Here is a 17,180-nt window from a genome sequence, read left to right on the forward strand (position 1 = left end):
ATTATACTTCATATACAGTTACTGTGTTCAACTGGAGCTAATGTTAACTTTTATTATCACTTATTATTTTCTCTTTTATTTTGGTCTTTAAAATATTGTTATTTGGAAACCCTGCCCAAGCCCCGCCCACTTTCCTCTCTGAGCAAAAAGGGGCGGGGCTTAGGGAGGTACAACTAGAAAACTCACTAATCAGTGAGAAATGTTGGTAGGAGTCTATGGTTGGTAGGCTAGCTATTTCCCCCTACTTCTAGTCTTAATGCTAAGCTAAGGCTAACCACGTCCTCCTGCCTCAGCCTTGCAAGGAAGCGAATAAGGGTATTCTTAAAATGTTGAACTGTTCCTTTGGTCAAATAGTCATTTCAGCATAAGCTAACAGTAAACACTGCGTCCAGCTCACCTTGTTACAGTGCTAATGGTTGTTAGCATGCTAACAGTCCGGTTACAGAACAGGAAATGAATACGGTTACTTTGAGAGCAACGTTACCTCGTGCAGACTGTTAGCATCCATCATGTTCACTAAATATTTGACTAAAACTATAATTAACTCAGGTCAGTAACTGTAACGATGTCACACTCAGGTCTGAGGTCAGTACTGAGTGAAATCTGAAGGTTATATAACTGTCAATATTCTCGTGAAACATTTCAGAAATAACCTTCAGTGTATTTATATTCAGTTATTTTCTCTCTATGTAGTCGCAATAGGAGGGTTAATGTGTATAAAACTGGACCTAAATCACCAGTTTTCTTTACGATATGATATTAAAAGAGACAATACGATATCTGCTGATATCATAAAGTCTGCGATTGATGAGACAATATCGGCATTAAACTCGAAACTTTCTCTCATTTTACCAAAACAGTTCTCTGAAATGTGTCTTTACGTAAGTGAGGGGTCGCCGGCGTGACGCCACAGCGCTGACCGGATTCAAATTACATACTAAAGTACTGCCTATTACATCCTCAGTCAGTACTGCACACTGCGTGTTAAATTATTAAAATACCGACTCAAACATTCGTATTTTCTGTCACACGACTGAAAGCGGTGTGCAGACTGATCACGTCGTTACAGTCCGTTATAACATTTCCTCTCACACTCAGCAGATTATTGTGAGGCAACATAACATAAAAAAGGAGGGAGAGTGGATCACTAAAGACTGAAAGAAACAAAGAATGACGGTAAATTTTAATGTTTAATGTCAGATGCAGCGGGCAGTATTCGCCGCTACCGTCAGTATATTTTACTGAGGAGGCGTCTGCGAGTGAATGAATACGAACAGTCGATAGAAATGTTGCTGCGTTGGCTGCAGGGGTCGGTGTCACTGTGGAGGGGGGGGTAGGTCAAAGGGGTCTGTGAGGTCTCCTGGCTGCTTCTTCTGGAGCTTCTCAACTGTGGAAAAGTTTGAGCACTTTCTCGATTCGCCATCCATTGAAATAACGCACGAAAATAGTAAAATAAAAAACTTGCTGAAACTGTCGGGCGGTTGAGTATGCGCAGGAAGCTCACACCGTTAAATACTCAGATATTCTCGCTCATCTAGTTTACGTCCAGACTTCTCACAGTAACACTACAGACTCAATTTGACTGTTTACTTTTACTGGCAAGAAATTGAAGTTCGACGCCACAGAGACGACCTTCAGAGGAAAGTCACAAATCACGTCGGCCTTTAGATCGCACCAAGTTCTCTAGGAGGAGTTTCTTAAAGTACAATGCGTGAAAAAAAATCACCAAAAATGACCACTAAATTCAGAAAGGCCGACTTCCTGTTGGTTTTAGGGTCCAAGAGGGTTTTTTGTGTTATTGCTGAATTTCTCCAGACTTTTATTTTATCTCGTTATCAGCGACAGAAAATAAAGCCGAATATAAATCGATGTTTTTATGATTGTTGTTACTACTGGAAACGTTTGTGCGTGAAACAGGATGTCGTGTTTCTGTTTCCTGTTTGTGTTCAGAAGGGATTTAATGTGCAGCTGCTGTTTGACTGAAGTCACTTTTATTTCTTTATCCATCGTTTTTTTACGGCTGTTTTCTGTTTTAATATTATTTTATGAATAAAGACTGAAGTGGACTAACAGACTGTAAAGATAAAACATTTTCAGGGTTTTATTGATGATGTCGATTCTTTGACCTACTGAAGACGTCATTTCACTACGAGTCCTCGTCCTGATATCAGACTGTTAACTGATGAGACGCTCAATAAAACTCTTAATATATCAGTGACTGTTTACTTACTGAACTACATTTATGAATGATCCTAACATACAGCGTCAGTAACACAGGTAGATTCTGCCCGTTCAGCTTTACCCACTTTCTGATGAAATATTACTTTATTCTCATTAAATTACAACATAATACAAATTTATTCTCAAAATACTATTTTTTCCCCAAAATATGGCCCCAATGCTCGTAACAGTCACATGTTCTTGTTAAGAATTCAACTAAAACTTTACTCACTGAATTATAAAATAATAATTACAAAACAGATATACACAGAGTGAAATATAAATATACTTGATAATTAAAAGCATAACTTTTATAATAAAATATATTATAAAGATTTTTGGGGAATATTTGGACGAGTATTTTTTTGTGGTTTTATGATTTGAGGTCATTGATGATACAGTGATTATAAGCGATTCCTCAGTTTAATTCTCTTTATGGTTAAAATAAATTTAAACTTTATTTTCATAGTGAACTTTTTTTTTATATTTAATTTTTTAAATATTAAAAAAATAATAATTCTCTTGTATATTAATAAAATAAAATAATTTAAAGCTGTTCACCTCTATAAGACACATTAAACATTTATTAATAAACAAAAAGTTTATGTACAAACAGTGATTTTAAAACATATAAAACATTTTGCTGCCATAAAAACAAACATAAGGTGCGTTTAAAGTTAATACTGATGTTTATAAAGTCAGCTCAGAGTCACTGAGGCTGCAGTTTGTCCTCCCTCAGCCTCCGTACCCACAGCAGAGTCACTGGTTCAGATTCGGTTCAGTTTGTTCTGGGTCATCTGAACCAGCTGCTCAGAGTATCTCTCCAGCAGAGACATCATCCTGACGTCCTCCAGTGGACCAGAGGGGGCGCTGCTGCCCCGCCCGCCTCCGCCCCGCAGCACCGCCTGCAGCTCAGAGGCAACGGCATCAAACGCCTCCCGCAGGACCAACGACGTCTGCAGACGCTGCTCTGAACTGTCGACTGAAACGCCGAGCTGCAGGACGGAGACAAAACAGTAAGTCGTATTAAACTCTAAAAACCGAAATATTCCAAGAAATATTAGGAGATAAAAAGTTACAAATGTTTATAAAAGTCAACTCATTCCAGTCAACAACAAACAGACACAGTCAGAGAGGAAGTTCACCTGTTGGTAGAGGTGTACCGCTCGTCTCGCTGTCTGTCTCAGCTCGTTGGCGACCTGCTGACTCTGCAGCAGACTGACCGACTCTTCATCACCTGAACATGAAACAAAACATCTTAGAGCCTGAACACAGGTAGAGTTTGTCCTGAAGGGGGCGCTACAGGAAGCTTCGTTCAGGGTTCATCCTCTGTGGAACCAGAATCAGAAACTTTCAGGATGATCTGATCAGTACATGTTAAGATATCGAGGTTACCTGTCTGAGGGAGGTGGAGTGTTTCTGACAGAGGAGAGGAAGAGGAGGTGGGCAGGTCAGAGGAGGACGGGTCTGATGCTGCGAACATAAAGAACGAAGACATTGATCGGTCAGAAACTCACGTTATGACAAAAATATAGTGTGAAAAAGATTTAGAGAAAGTTGCAATTTCTCGAATCAAGAATCTTTCATATAAATACAATAAAATGTTACATTCTTAGAAAATATATAGTGACCAATATTTAGTGATTTACATAAAATTTCCAAGTCATACCATAAGTAAAACAGCAAAATATATTTCAAGTACAAAAACGCAAATTTTGAGAAAATTGTTAATATTTCAAGAAAAAACATGAAAAAACATTTAAAGAAAGAAATTTTAATATTTTGTGTAAAATGCCCTATCAGAGTCGTATTTTTAATATATTTGTAATTTATCATTGTATATGAAACTTGATATTCAAGAAATGTTATTTTTTTTTAAATCCTAAAATTTAATTTAAAAAAAATTCCAGGTATGAGGACAATAACAATTTAAAGTAAAAAGAACAATTTTGTAATATTTCAAGATAGCTACGCAAGAAAGTTCTAAGAAAAAAAGCAATATTTTGAGTAACAGTTGTAATTTGTCAAAATATATAAAACTTGATATTTCAAGAAGAAACGCTTAGAAAAAAAATAAACAAAGAAAAAAACATTTCCAGGAAAAAAAAAAAAAAAAAAAAACGAGAAAATTCGACATAAAAGCTTTAACGTATCTGGAAAACATCACAATAAAGAGAAAAGCTGCGTTCCGCGTCAAATCATGATATTACGAGAAAATGTAAGATTTTAAGACAAAAGATTAAAATATTTAAAAAAGGAGACAAAAGTTCTGATACCAGAAAAAAATAATTTAGAGATGTTGTCCCCATCCATCTTACCCGGATCAGTCTGGATTCTGTTCTCAGATCCTCCTGAAGACTCCTCGCGCCTGGAGGCGGAGCAGCTGATGATGTCACAGACAGGGGGCGTGCATGTGGGGGTGATGGAGAGGGCGGGGCTCTGGACGAGGGTTTGATTCGTCTCCTCGACGCTGCTGACGCTCCACCTCCCGCCCTCACCAAGCGACATCACCTCAGTGGGCGTGGTCAACACTTGCGGGCTCGCCACAGGTAGGTGGTCCAAAGCCTTCTGGGACAACGGAGAAAGGCTGAAGGAAGCAAAGAAAAAGAGAGACAGCGTGAAGCATTAAGAGAAAACAAGGAGTCGAACAGACAACTTTATTTCTCAAAATATACAAACTTTTTGATTTCAAGTCAGTTTTTCTAAATATTACAACTTTTTATTTAAAATATTTATCTTTTCTCCACTTTTTTCTACAAGTATTACAGTTTTTCTAAATATTATGAATTTTCTCCCCATCAAATTAATTGTTTTTATTACTTAATGACTTTTCTTCCCACCAAAAATCACCGATTATATTTTCCCCCAAAAAATATTTTTCCTACTTAAATGGAATAATTCAACAATTGAATTTTGCGACATAATAGAAATATCTAAAAAGATAAAGTGGACTACCTGAGATCAGTCCAACTGTTTTCTGTTTTAATATTATTTTATGAATAAAGACTGAAGTGGACTAACAGACTGTAAAGATAAAACATTTTCAGGGTTTTATAGATGATGTCGATTCTTTGACCTACTGAAGACGTCATTTCACCACGAGTCCTCGTTGTCCTGATATCAGACTGTTTACTGATGAGACGCTCAATAAAACTCTTAATATATCAGTGACTGTTTAAAATCATCGATTACATTTTCCCCAAAAATATTTTTCCTACTTAAATGGAATAATTCAAATATTGAATTTTGCGACATATAATAGAAATATATAAAAAGACAAAGTGGACTACCTGCTGGTTTGGTCCTGATGGGGGTCAGTTTTGGTGCTGTGGAGTTCCAGACCAGCAGGAAGCTGAAGCTCTGAGGAAGAGGAGGAGGAGGAAGAGGAGAGGTTCTCCTTCTCCTCCTCCTCCTGGGTGGAGGTGGGTGATTCCTGGCTCAGTTTGGCCCTCGAGCTCGCTGTGGTTCCCAGGTATCCGAGACGAGGCGCCCCCTGCTGGACTGTCGACACCAAGCTGCTGTTGTGGGCCTCCAGAGTCTTGGAGGTGACGTCTGATTGAAAAAAGTAGAAAGTCAGGAACTAAAACTGATGATGGTTAAATATCTCAGGTGGAGGTGAACAGGTGTGTGAACTTTAACCAGAACAAGTGATTGAAGGAAGTGAAGATGTTCTTTCAGTTTAGCTTAGCATACAGACTGGAAATGGGGGGAAACTGCGAGCATGGCTCTTCCCAAAGCGAACAAAATCTATCTCTGAATCTCACCAATTAACATCTTGTTTGTTCAATCTGTACGAAACCTGCAGCGTAAAAAGGAAATGTTGTGGTTTTATGGGGATTATCTACAAGCTATTATTTGACTGGGACCAGTAACATCCAGGACTCTCCGCTGGTTTCGTGACAACTGCCCAGAAGGGTTTTAATCTTACGAAAATAAGAGCAAAATGTAATTTTTTCCCTTTAAAGCTATAATTTGTAAAATTTTTCATTAAAATATGTTGTTTCACCGGTCGCCTGTCGATGACGCCATATCCCCTTTGTGCCTGCGTCAGCGTTGTGGTTGTCTGCCAGAAGCTGTCATACATTGACTGTTGATCCAGTCTGAAGCCACATTGTTACCATCCACTGTTTAGATCTTGGTGCTTTTTAACTCTAGATTTGAACCGGATGAAGGATTTTAGTCATCGGACGTCTGGATCTTAAGTTATCAGAGAAACAAGCTGAGCTATCGTTAGCAGCAGCTGAGTTAACACACACCATCAGGATTAAATGACAGAAGACCTCCAACCTCGTGAGTTTAAGAGCAGAAAGAAAAAAAACGATCCCAAACACCCAGTTTTACACACACACACACACACACACACACACCTCGCAGCGTTTCTCTGCACTGGACAACAACCACAGTGTGTCGTCTGCGTGTTGGGCGGCGAAGGGGCTGATGGGAAATCACGCAGGAAGCTCTACGACGAAGGACTGAATGGTTGCATCTCACTGTGATCACACACAGAGACCGAACACAAACTGAACAAACACTCCCGTCTTTAATAAGGAGGAGTTCCTCAGGGAAGCGTCCTGGGGCCTCTGTTCTTTCTATTTAACCTTATATATATGCAAAGAAACACTAACAAATCATCCTGCTCTAATCAAATCAAATAAAAAAAAAAAACAACACAACCAAAGGGGGGGTCCTGATTAAAAATAAAAACTGTGTACATTGGAGTAACAAACTTCCTATTATCAATTACATAAATAAGTAACATTAATTGATCCTGAGCTGTTATTGTTAGAGGATCTCAGTCATACATCTCATGAGTTCTTGATTGATTAAGCTAACTAGTACAGTAGTATCAGTACATCAGTTGAAATATGATAGACAGTCGCTCCGTTTCTCCATATCTCCACCCATAAAAGGAACCGTCAGGCCAACAACCCATAATGCTGCTGTCACGGTCACTACGACTTGCCACTGCAGTAAAGGCGGCGTCGGATGGCTGAACACACAAACCGATCGCCACATTCTTCGTATACAGGAGGATGGGAAAACTCGACACACAAAACACCCAAAAAACCCTGCAGATTTTATTAACTTGTCCTAAACCTGCGTGTTAGTACCCAGACTGCAACATCTTCCAAACACATCAGCAGCAGATGAAGTCAGCACAGTTTCCAAATTGACCTGATTATTTACAATATGCTTAAACTCACCATTGAACACACCTGGCACTAATTTCAGACTACAAAAGTAGCTGCTAGCACTCTCTAAGGTGCTTCCTCACTGCTCTCTGGACATTAACAGCCTATTAGCCCATGTTGAGTACCAATGTGTGGGGACTGAATGTCTGCGATCTGCCATTATTGTCTTTCAGTGACAATTCCGGGGATGTAAAGCTCCCCTAGCATCATTAAAAAAAAAAAGCTACATCTATGCTTGTAGCACGAAATGTTTAAGTTTGTTTGATTTAAACATAATTTCTGTGAGTCAGAAAACCAGAGAACGAAACCTATGACTCACCTCCGCCGTTTTCTTTCTCAGTCGAATCTGTTGAGGCGACGTCGCTGCTCGAGTCAGAGTTCATCTGAAAACAAACATTTAGTCACTGTTTGCCCTTAAGTTAAGTAGTTAACAGTTATTCTCTATATACAGAGTCACATGGTGTCTCTCTCCCTCTGCCTGTGTTGTATCGCAGCCTCTCTGTGGTTTGTTTCCATAGCCGGTCTGCTCCGACTGAAACTGCTGTTTTTATCATCTACGTCGGTGAATTAGGGATTTATTTCCACCAAACCAGAGTTGGTGATTGTTGGAAACACTAACAGAGACGCTTTTAATGAGTTTTATTCTGTTTCTGTTCACTTTGAATGAAGTTACGATGATCTGAAGGTAAAATGAGTGTTTCTGTCTCTGGAGTCTGGTGGAGAGTGATAGTGATATTACGGCTGTTTGTGGTTAAACTAAAGGTCTATCTCTGTAGGGATCCTTTCCATAATGCTGTCAGACAGTGACAATAACAACCTGTCAGTGACAGAAACAACTACTTTTAAAGACTCTCTGGATGAGTTTTACTTTGCTCCTGTCCAGTTTCAAGTGTGTTTTACAATCGTCTGCAAAGTAAAATTACTGGTTTTGTCTTTGAAGTCTGGTCTGAGATGTTGGTGCTCTAGTGCGACCTCTAGTGGCAGTGAATAACCTTTATTCATCAACTGTCAAGAATTCAAAAAGTTCATATTATCAGGTAAATCATTCTGCTCAGGTGTTTCAGGTGTGTTTGTACCGATGTGTTGCCGATGTTGCTCTCCTCTGAGATCCTGGTTGGGATTGAGACAGGAGGCGGAGCGCGGCCCGGCCACGCCCTAAAAACACAGCAGAATGTTATCACCATGGCAACAAGCAGCAATTGTCCAAAGCAGAAAACTCAAGGATGATGTAAACAGTCCCAGAGGATTGTGGGTAGACTGACTTGATTCTGTCCTGGAATCGTGACAGGAAGCGGGTGGAGATGCTGAGTCGAGGGTTCAGGAAGTGTTTCTCCTCCGGAGGCTGCAGCGTCCTCAGGTCTGTGTCAAACTTCTCTGAAAGGTCAAAGGTCACAAAACCCTCAGCATTCATGTGACAGAGACAGCGGTTCAAACTGTACAGACTGATGAAGATGAAGATGAAGAAGAGGGTTTCATACCGTCGTTCAGACTCGAGGCCAGAGTGTCAAAGTGGTTCTTCAGAGAGTTTCTGTCCTCGTCGTCCTCCAGACACAAACTGCCCACTGAGCTGCCCTGACTGAGGGAATCTGTGTCTGATAGTACGAGAGAGAGGAGGTTTATAACAACAACAACAACAACAACAACAACAACGAAGACTACGTATGCAGAGTCATATTCTGCTCTCTGACCGGCGTCGTGCTGCTGCTCCAGACTTCCTGCTGATCCTTCAGAGCAGGCCGAGTCCGGACTCATCTGAGTGCTCCACACCGGCTCCGTCCCCTGACCTTTGACCTCCACCTGGGTCAGAGACCGCCGAGGGTCAGTCACACCCTCAACGTCAAACTCCCTGACAAATACACAGAGACCCCGATTGTAAAAAAACAAATGTTTGTATTTGGATTCAGCTCCATAAGTTATCTGTTACACCTGAAGGTGGAGCTCACCTGTCGGTGGTGGTGTTGGTGTTGGGGTAGAGGATGTAGCTGCTCCTGTTCTCACCGGGATTCTGCTGCACCTGAACGTCACACACAGTCAGAGACAGTCAGAGACAGTCAGCCAGGGACAAGTGGATGTTAGAGGAACTGCAGCGACCTTCATCAAGACACTTCAGTTTTCAGAATCATCCCCGAGCTCACCTCCTTCTCCTCCTCTCCGTCCTCCTCCTCCTCCAACTCCTCTCCCAGCAGACTCTCCAGACTCTGAGGGTGGAAGTCTTCCTCCTCCTCTTCCTCCTCCTCCATCTGACTCGGGGAGAAGCTGGCGCAGATGATCAGAGGGTCCAGCTGCTCTCCCCACCGACTCCTGACCGGACGAGGCTCGGCGTCTGATTGGATGGTGGCGGAGGCTTCGCCCTGACCCTGCTGAACACACAAATGCACACGCTGGAAGAAAATCAATCAGAGACGGATTGATTACCTGTCAACTGATCGGTAAACGTGGGACTGACCAGCTTTCTGAACCACATGGGCAGTTTCCCGTTGGTCTGAAGCAGCGGAGGACCTGAAACACAACAACACGATTCAACACAACCGTCTTCACCAGGAGGAGGAAGATTAAAGACTATCTGAAGAGGAGGATGAAGGTAGAATCTGACCCCAGTCCTCCTCCTCACCTTGAACAGAGTCCAGTCTAGCTGGAGTCCTGCGGTCAGCCTCTTCCTCCTCTTCTTCCATCAGAGGCAGCTGAGAGGAGGGAACAGTGATGAAGGTTTCTCTCCTGAAACAACATGAAGGGACAGAATATAAAAGTTCAGTCGGACACAGAATCAAACCTCCGCAGCTCGAGCTCTCCGACAAGATCTGACCTGATGTTCTGCGGTTTGTGGCTGCAGGTTACAGGCGCGGCGGCCAGTTTGAGGCCCCGCCTCTTCCTCATGGTGCTGGTCATCTGAGAGTCCAACCTCCACACGAACACACAACTACACACAAAAATAATACAACAACAACAAATCACTGGAATCATATTTCATCAAATATAATCATTAATTATATATCATTTATTAACTGCTACAATGTGGCCTTTATGTCGTCCATTAAGTCTGCTACGAGATGGACACCCTGCAGCCTATCAGAATCTAGTTCTCAGTTATTAGTTACAGTTACTATTTACAATTTCAGTAATCAGTATTTTAGTGTACCTGTCTCCTGACACAGTGATGAGGTGTCTGCAGTCCTGACTGAACCTCATACAGGTGACGATCTCTGTTGAAACAAACAATCCCTCGGGTTATAACTTCAATGCAGTTGAGACTCTTTTCAACCACAAACTGATAATGAAACAAACGTTATTGGATTTACTCACCAGAGTGTCCGAACAGGGTGGCGACACACTCTCCTGACTCGTAGTCGAAGATGGTGATGTTTTTGTCGGAGCAGCTGGTGGCGAAGAACGACCCCGACGGATCCACGTGAACCTGCAGACAACGGCAAAATACCAGCCAATCACGTCACAGAACACCTGCACATTACACCTACCCACACACACACACACACACCAATAACAGCTCATAGCTCACAGTGGATATAAAGTACATGAAGGGAATCAGCTGACATTAAAACAAAGTCACATGGGGATCCTCTGTGGCAGAATGAAACAATAATAGTGTTCTTACCTTCAGCAGAGCTCCTTCATCACTGGACGAGCCTTTCAAACACTTCTTCAGCTTCCCAGTTTCCACGTTGTAGACCCTGAAACACACACACACACACACACACACACACACACACACACTCAGTCCTCAGCTGATCTGAACTTTTCTCTGTTCTCCGTGGAGCTCTTTACAAGTTCTAACCTGACGTTTCGGTCCTGACAGGCGATGGCGACGTGCGTCCTCGATGAGTCCAGGTCCATGTCATACAGCGTTGTCTTTTCCACCACGTGGTGACTCCTGGAGAACGACAAACCCTCCGCCGTCTGGAACATTATAGGGGATTATGGGACAGCATGAGCTCACACAGCCAGTCGAGGTTTTAATGAACAACAGACCTCCACAGATGTTTCTGTCTGGATTTGTGTGTTCACACCGACCTGTTCAGCTGTCTGGAAGTAGATGCTTTTGTCGGCTCCACAGCTCACCATCCGAACCTCTGGACTCTCACCTGGAACACAGGTAAACTGTCAGACCAACGGTTGTTCTCACTATTGAGGTTGTGAGGTTTTAACGTGGACTCTTGGCAATCAGGAACAAAGTAGCCCTTTCCACTCTCTCTCAGGTTACCTGTGAACTTGACAGCAGTGATGGAGGCTGAGTGGTCGTTCAGCGTCTGTTCCAGACTGTAGTTCTTCTCCAGGTTGAAGATGTGGATTAATCGATCTCTGCTGGCCGACGCCAACAGCTTTACACCTGAAACAACAGAGTCGTTACTCAGGTGTCACAACCGTACAGAAACTGACTGACTGACATCCACCTTCATTCACAGCGTGGTACTGTCAGTAAGTCTCTCATACTGAAGTATGCTAGGACGTACTTCTATTTTTACTCAAGTATTTCTGGTAGTTTCTGGTAGTAAATTAAGTATTTCAGGTAGTATAATTACCTGTGGATGTTGGGGAGAACACCAGACACAACACCTCCGAGTCATGAGCTTCAATCTTTGCCAGCTCGTCCAGAAACTCCAGACCGAAGATACTGAACACACAGAAACACGTCGTTATACATCTGTTGATACTCCACAGGATCCAGGTCTGATCCGGCTCGGACTCTGTGTCTCTTACCGCAGGTTTCCACAGCGGTCTCCGGCTGCCAGGTGTTGTCCATCAGGACTGATACCCAGCACTCTGATCCCAGCCTTCCCATCAGCCCCTGCTGCCTCCCCCCTCTCTCCCTCCGCCTGCAGGTGCTGCGTGTTCTCCCCCACATACAAAATCCTCAGCAGGTCCTGAAAGACAGACAGGTAGTGATTCAAAACAAATGAAAGAGACTTCTTCTGTGGTTCAGTCCTGGGATACTGTGTACTTGTACTCGTCTTACGTTGCTGTAGAGGTTTCTGTGTCCGGTGGGGGGGTCAGTGTGCCACAGTCTGATGGTGTTATCAGACGAACAGGTGAAGAAGGACGACAGAGGGAGACAGGCCTGAGACGCATCTGACAGCTCCGGATACACCTGAAACACAATTGTGTTAATATCTGAAGTATTTGTGGTAATATCTGAAGTATTTGTGGTAATATCTGAAGTATTTGTGGTAATATGTGAAGTATTTGTGGTAATATGTGAAGTATTTGTGGTAATATGTGAAGTATTTGTGGTAATATCTGAAGTATTTGTGGTAATATCTGAAGTATTTGTGGTAATATGTGAAGTATTTGTGGTAATATCTGAAGTATTTGTGGTAATATCTGAAGTATTTGTGTTAATATCTGAAGTATTTGTGGTAATATCTGAAGTATTTGTGGTAATATCTGAAGTATTTGTGGTAATATCTGAAGTATTTGTGTTAATATCTGAAGTATTTGTGGTAATATGTGAAGTATTTGTGGTAATATCTGAAGTATTTGTGGTAATATCTGAAGTATTTGTGGTAATATCTGAAGTATTTGTGGTAATATCTGAAGTATTTGTGGACTTACTTCAACGCTCCACACGGAGCTGCTGTGGTACAGGGCAGAGTAGAGCTTCCCGGCGTTCCTCACATCTTTAACATCCCACACGTAAACACTATGGTCGTTGTACACGCAGGTCAGCTGTTTGGAGGCGGGGTCAAAGGTCAGAGCCAGCGTGTCGGGGTACTGAGCACCCGGACTGGCAGGTAGCAGGCTGCTGCGGACACAGACACACAGTGAGTGATCAGAGGATTTACCACGGCGCTACGCTCCGCAGTGTTTGCTGTGTTCGTACCCGTGCTGCGCGCTCTGGGTGAGGTCGACTCCCAGCCGGTGCGGGCGGTGCAGAGTGGTGATGTACTGCAGGTTGGATGGACTGAACACTCTGATTACACCGTCGGCACAACCACAGAAGATGAAGTGCTCGCTGACCGCCAGACAGCTCGCCGATGACGTCTGTCAACAACAACAACAACAACATCAACATTTAATCTGTTCATTTTAGATTAGCATCTTAAATAACAACAAGCTCTTATTTTGAAAAACAAAACGGCGACATCAGAGTTTAAACGACAATCATCCCCGTACAGGTACAGGCGTACCTTTAACCCCGTACAGGTACAGGCGTACCTTTAACCCCGTACAGGTACGGGTGTACCTTCCTGTGTCACTAACCTTGAGGTTGACCCAGGCCTCCAGCTGTCGGCTGCTGTTGAACAGACACAGCAGACCGGAGCTGGTGATGCAGTAGGTGCTGCACGCCATGAGGCCACGCCCACACGCCACCCCGCTGAACATGCTGTTCTTATGGTCGCCTAGCAACCCCGACCGACCAATCAGAGGCACCGTGCTGTTCACCTGGATACGGGGAGAAAATAAAAGCCCACCGTGAGCCGAGCTGCGATTGGCCGAGCAGACTGTAAACGAGCGCAGGCCGAGCTGCGATTGGCTGCGTACCCGTCGTTCTTTAGAGGCGTCCAGGTACCAGAACTTGATGTGTCGGTTTCCCGCGGTGACGAAGTAGCTGTTGTCCTGAGAGAAGGAGACGGCGAACACTCGGCTGGACACTTTGTTGGAGGCGATGATCGAACCTTTCTGCTCACACACACACACACACACACACACACAGACAGACACACACACAGACACACACAGACACACACAGACACACACGATCAATACCGATCGATAATATCAGGGGATCAACGTACACCTGGAGATTGTGTGTCAGTATTTACAGCTCACCCTCCAGTCCCACACGCTGACGGTCATGTCGTGTTGGTATCCCACGGAGACGATGTAGCAGCTGTTGGTGGAGAACGCCACACAGGAAACTCCATATTTATGAGACTGAACCTCGGCCACCTGACCGCCGTCCACCTCCCACACCCGCACACAGGGCATGTGACCGCTCTGAAACACACATACACACACACACACACACATTAAGTATCTCTGCTAGTAGATTAAGTATTTCTGATAGTAGATTAAGTATTTCTGATAGTAGATTAAGTATTTCTGATAGTAGATTAAGTATTTCTGTAGTAAATTAAGTATTTCTGATAGTAGATTAAGTATCTCTGATAGTAGATTAAGTATTTCTGATAGTAGATTAAGTATTTCTGATAGTAGATTAAGTATTTCTGATAGTAGATTAAGTATTTCTCAGCTCTTACCTCACCAGTGACCAGGTGTTTTCCATCATGGGAGAAGGCCAGAGCACTGAAGGGTTTCCTGAAACAAACACACAGCGCAGTTAGAAGCCAGTCTTCTGGAGCAGAATGTGGTTTGGATCTTGTTGTGGGTGTTAAAGTTGTAACTTGCTCTTCATCCGGGGGCTCAACCCTCGTTAGAAGGTGTGAAAAGGTTAATGGGGAATGTATTCAACCAGTTTCAGATGGAATGTAAGGTGAGGCAGATCTACCTGGACGTGTTGATGATGTGACTCTGCTTGTTCTTCTTTGGGTGGAGCAGCACGATGACACACCTGAAACACAAACACAGTCGGGTTCAAATAAAAATCACAGCACGGTTCGACTTGATGACACAGCGGAGACTGACGCAGAAGAGCATGCTGGGAAACTATCAGGAGCAGCCGCCCTTTCAGTACAGGTGAGCCGGAGGAGGCGGGGCTTACCCTGCAGGATAGGCGATGAGGCCAGAGTTGGGGTCGGAGGTCAAACCGCTGCCGCTGACTGTGCCGATGCCCAGAACTTTCTCCAGACTCACCTGAAACAACACACACACCAAACTGCACTCAAAAATCCTGACAATTTAACAAACTGTGTTCCAGATTGTTATTGTTTCCCCCTCTAACAGTTCCTGTTATATTACAACGGCTAGTATTTTAAGTATTAATTAGTATATTTCCTGTTAATGTCTCCGCTGCTACTTCATTTAACCCTTAATTAGATACCTCAGCTCTTTAGAGACATATATTATCATGTGTGCTTTAATCTCCCCTCTAGAACTGCAGTGAGTAGTTTCATTAGTCGACAGAAAATTAATCAGCAACTGTTGATTGATTTATTATTAAAAAAGTAAATATTTTCTGGTTCCAGGTTCTCAAACGAGGATCTGCTGCTGTTTTTACTGTTTTATACGACCTTAAACTGAACATCTTCAAACTGTCGGTGGACGAAACAATAACATCTTTCTTATTTAAAACCTGAACAAATTCAATTTAAAATACATCTTTGTTGTTTTCGTTTCAGCTGCACTTTTTTATTTTATAGATTTTTATAAACTCTTCATATGTTTTGGTCACTTATCTGGTCACTATAAATGCAGTACACAGGTCAGTCCAACACTGCACTGATCAATACTTTAACCTTCATTTACATTATTAGTTTATGTATTTTAGATATGTGGTAAAGTTTGCTGTTTGCATACATTGTTAGATTTATGAAGCCTGTTGATGTTTAATAAAGATAAAACACACTGATAGTGTCCCAGTAAACCCCTGTCTGTCTGTTATTTAAAGACAGACAGACAGACAGACAGAGAGACAGACAGACAGAGAGAACAGACAGACAGACAGACAGACAGACAGACAGACAGACAGACAGACAGAGAGAGACAGACAGACAGAGAGAGAGACAGAGAGAGAGACAGAGACAGACAGACAGAGACAGACAGACAGACAGACAGACAGACAGACGGTGGCCTGCCGCTCCTCTGGTTGTTTAAACATTAGCTTGTTGCTGTGGTTTTTAGCTCATAAACGTCGCAGTTATTTAACTAAAGTAACTTATATTTTATTAAAAGCTCCAAACATGAACAAACATTAAGGTTTAATATCTCCTGAGTGTCTCCACCTGTCCGCCGCCCCCCTCACAGCTCGTCTTTAAACGTGTTGACAACTTTTGTTTAAACTTTTTAGAAGTAACGGGACGGAGATGCTAACGGGGGAGCTAGCTCTGTTAGCCGACCGTACCCGGCTGCTGGAGCTCTTCTGTCGGCTCTGTCGGCTCTTCCTCCCCGCTGGCTGCCTCCTCTTCGCGGCAGTGACCGACCCGCAATCCGCTCCCTCCGCCATGACTCTCTTTAACTTTAATAATCGTATAAACAGGGCGGGGCTGGTCCATAAAAGCCCTGCCGCTGAGCACCGGGAGCGGCTCTGTTTACTCTCCGCTAATGATAGTGACGGAGGGTTAGCTTAGCTTCATGCTAACTGTCGCTAAAGGAAACCTGACACTTCTCTCTGCGGCGGGACTCCGGTTCAAACTGAGCCCCGCCCACGACACCAGCAACCAACCAATGGGCGGCAGAGGTCCCGCCCTCGTCCCGCCAAGCAGCCAATAGACAGCCGAGATTCCGCCAGTTGTCCGCTAAGCAACCAATCAGCATCCAGATTACTTTAGAGCCCCTCAGGTGTTTAGGATCAGCTTGATCGGCCAAATAAACACACAGGTAACTGTTTTTATTTAATGTTATTTGTTGTATTTTAAAAAAATATTAATTGCATTATATTCAGTATACAATAGTGTAAATTTAGCTAGTTACTGAATGTCTATTTTTTAATAAAGTAAAAACAACAAATTAGAATATTTTATTATATATAGTGTAAATGTTTTATTATTCTATTTTCTTTACTTCAACTTGCATTTCTTATCTTAAGTTTCTTCTGGAATTAGAAGATACCTTGAAACAAAAATGAACAGTAGTGTAATTATGTGTGTGTCTTTAAGACCTCTGTTGTTGGTATTAAACCCGATCTAAAAACATCAC

General features: G+C 42.8%; 2 protein-coding genes across 5 annotated transcripts in view; one reads left to right on the forward strand and one right to left on the reverse strand.

Moving 5' to 3' along the window:
* zgc:162872 (BAR_ACAPs and ArfGap_ACAP domain-containing protein) overlaps positions 1-2,214 on the forward strand; it is a 14,307-nt gene extending 12,093 nt beyond the window's left edge. Inside the window, exon 22 of the mRNA XM_051399640.1 lies at positions 1-2,214. This exon is cut by the window's left edge and continues 279 nt beyond it. The gene's annotated coding sequence lies outside the window, so the exon portion shown is untranslated.
* Positions 2,215-2,786: 572 nt separating this feature from the next.
* wdr62 (WD repeat domain 62) lies at positions 2,787-16,625 on the reverse strand. Of its 4 annotated transcripts, none has more exons than XM_051399590.1 (34): positions 16,387-16,625; positions 15,088-15,179; positions 14,875-14,937; positions 14,627-14,684; positions 14,196-14,363; positions 13,908-14,045; positions 13,626-13,808; positions 13,246-13,406; positions 12,978-13,164; positions 12,382-12,513; positions 12,126-12,289; positions 11,948-12,039; positions 11,629-11,754; positions 11,439-11,509; positions 11,203-11,324; positions 11,023-11,098; positions 10,713-10,824; positions 10,549-10,612; positions 10,216-10,329; positions 10,024-10,127; positions 9,859-9,911; positions 9,548-9,772; positions 9,356-9,426; positions 9,101-9,258; positions 8,891-9,004; positions 8,675-8,786; positions 8,489-8,567; positions 7,732-7,795; positions 6,588-6,710; positions 5,511-5,772; positions 4,539-4,807; positions 3,616-3,693; positions 3,366-3,457; positions 2,787-3,215 (listed from the first exon to the last, which is right to left on the reverse strand). In XM_051399590.1, the coding sequence occupies exons 1-34, from the start codon at positions 16,486-16,488 to the stop codon at positions 2,988-2,990; spliced, it is 4,257 nt and encodes a 1,418-aa protein (XP_051255550.1). In that variant the 5' UTR covers positions 16,489-16,625; the 3' UTR covers positions 2,787-2,987. The 4 variants fall into 4 exon arrangements, with proteins under 4 accessions (XP_051255550.1, XP_051255549.1, XP_051255548.1 ...); XM_051399589.1 differs by having other exon boundaries at positions 9,548-9,769; positions 12,978-13,167; XM_051399588.1 differs by having other exon boundaries at positions 12,978-13,167.
* Between the last annotated feature and the right edge of the window lie 555 nt (positions 16,626-17,180).

This window comes from Dicentrarchus labrax, unplaced genomic scaffold, assembly GCF_905237075.1.
Source record: "Dicentrarchus labrax unplaced genomic scaffold, dlabrax2021, whole genome shotgun sequence".
NCBI lineage: Eukaryota > Metazoa > Chordata > Actinopteri > Moronidae > Dicentrarchus > Dicentrarchus labrax.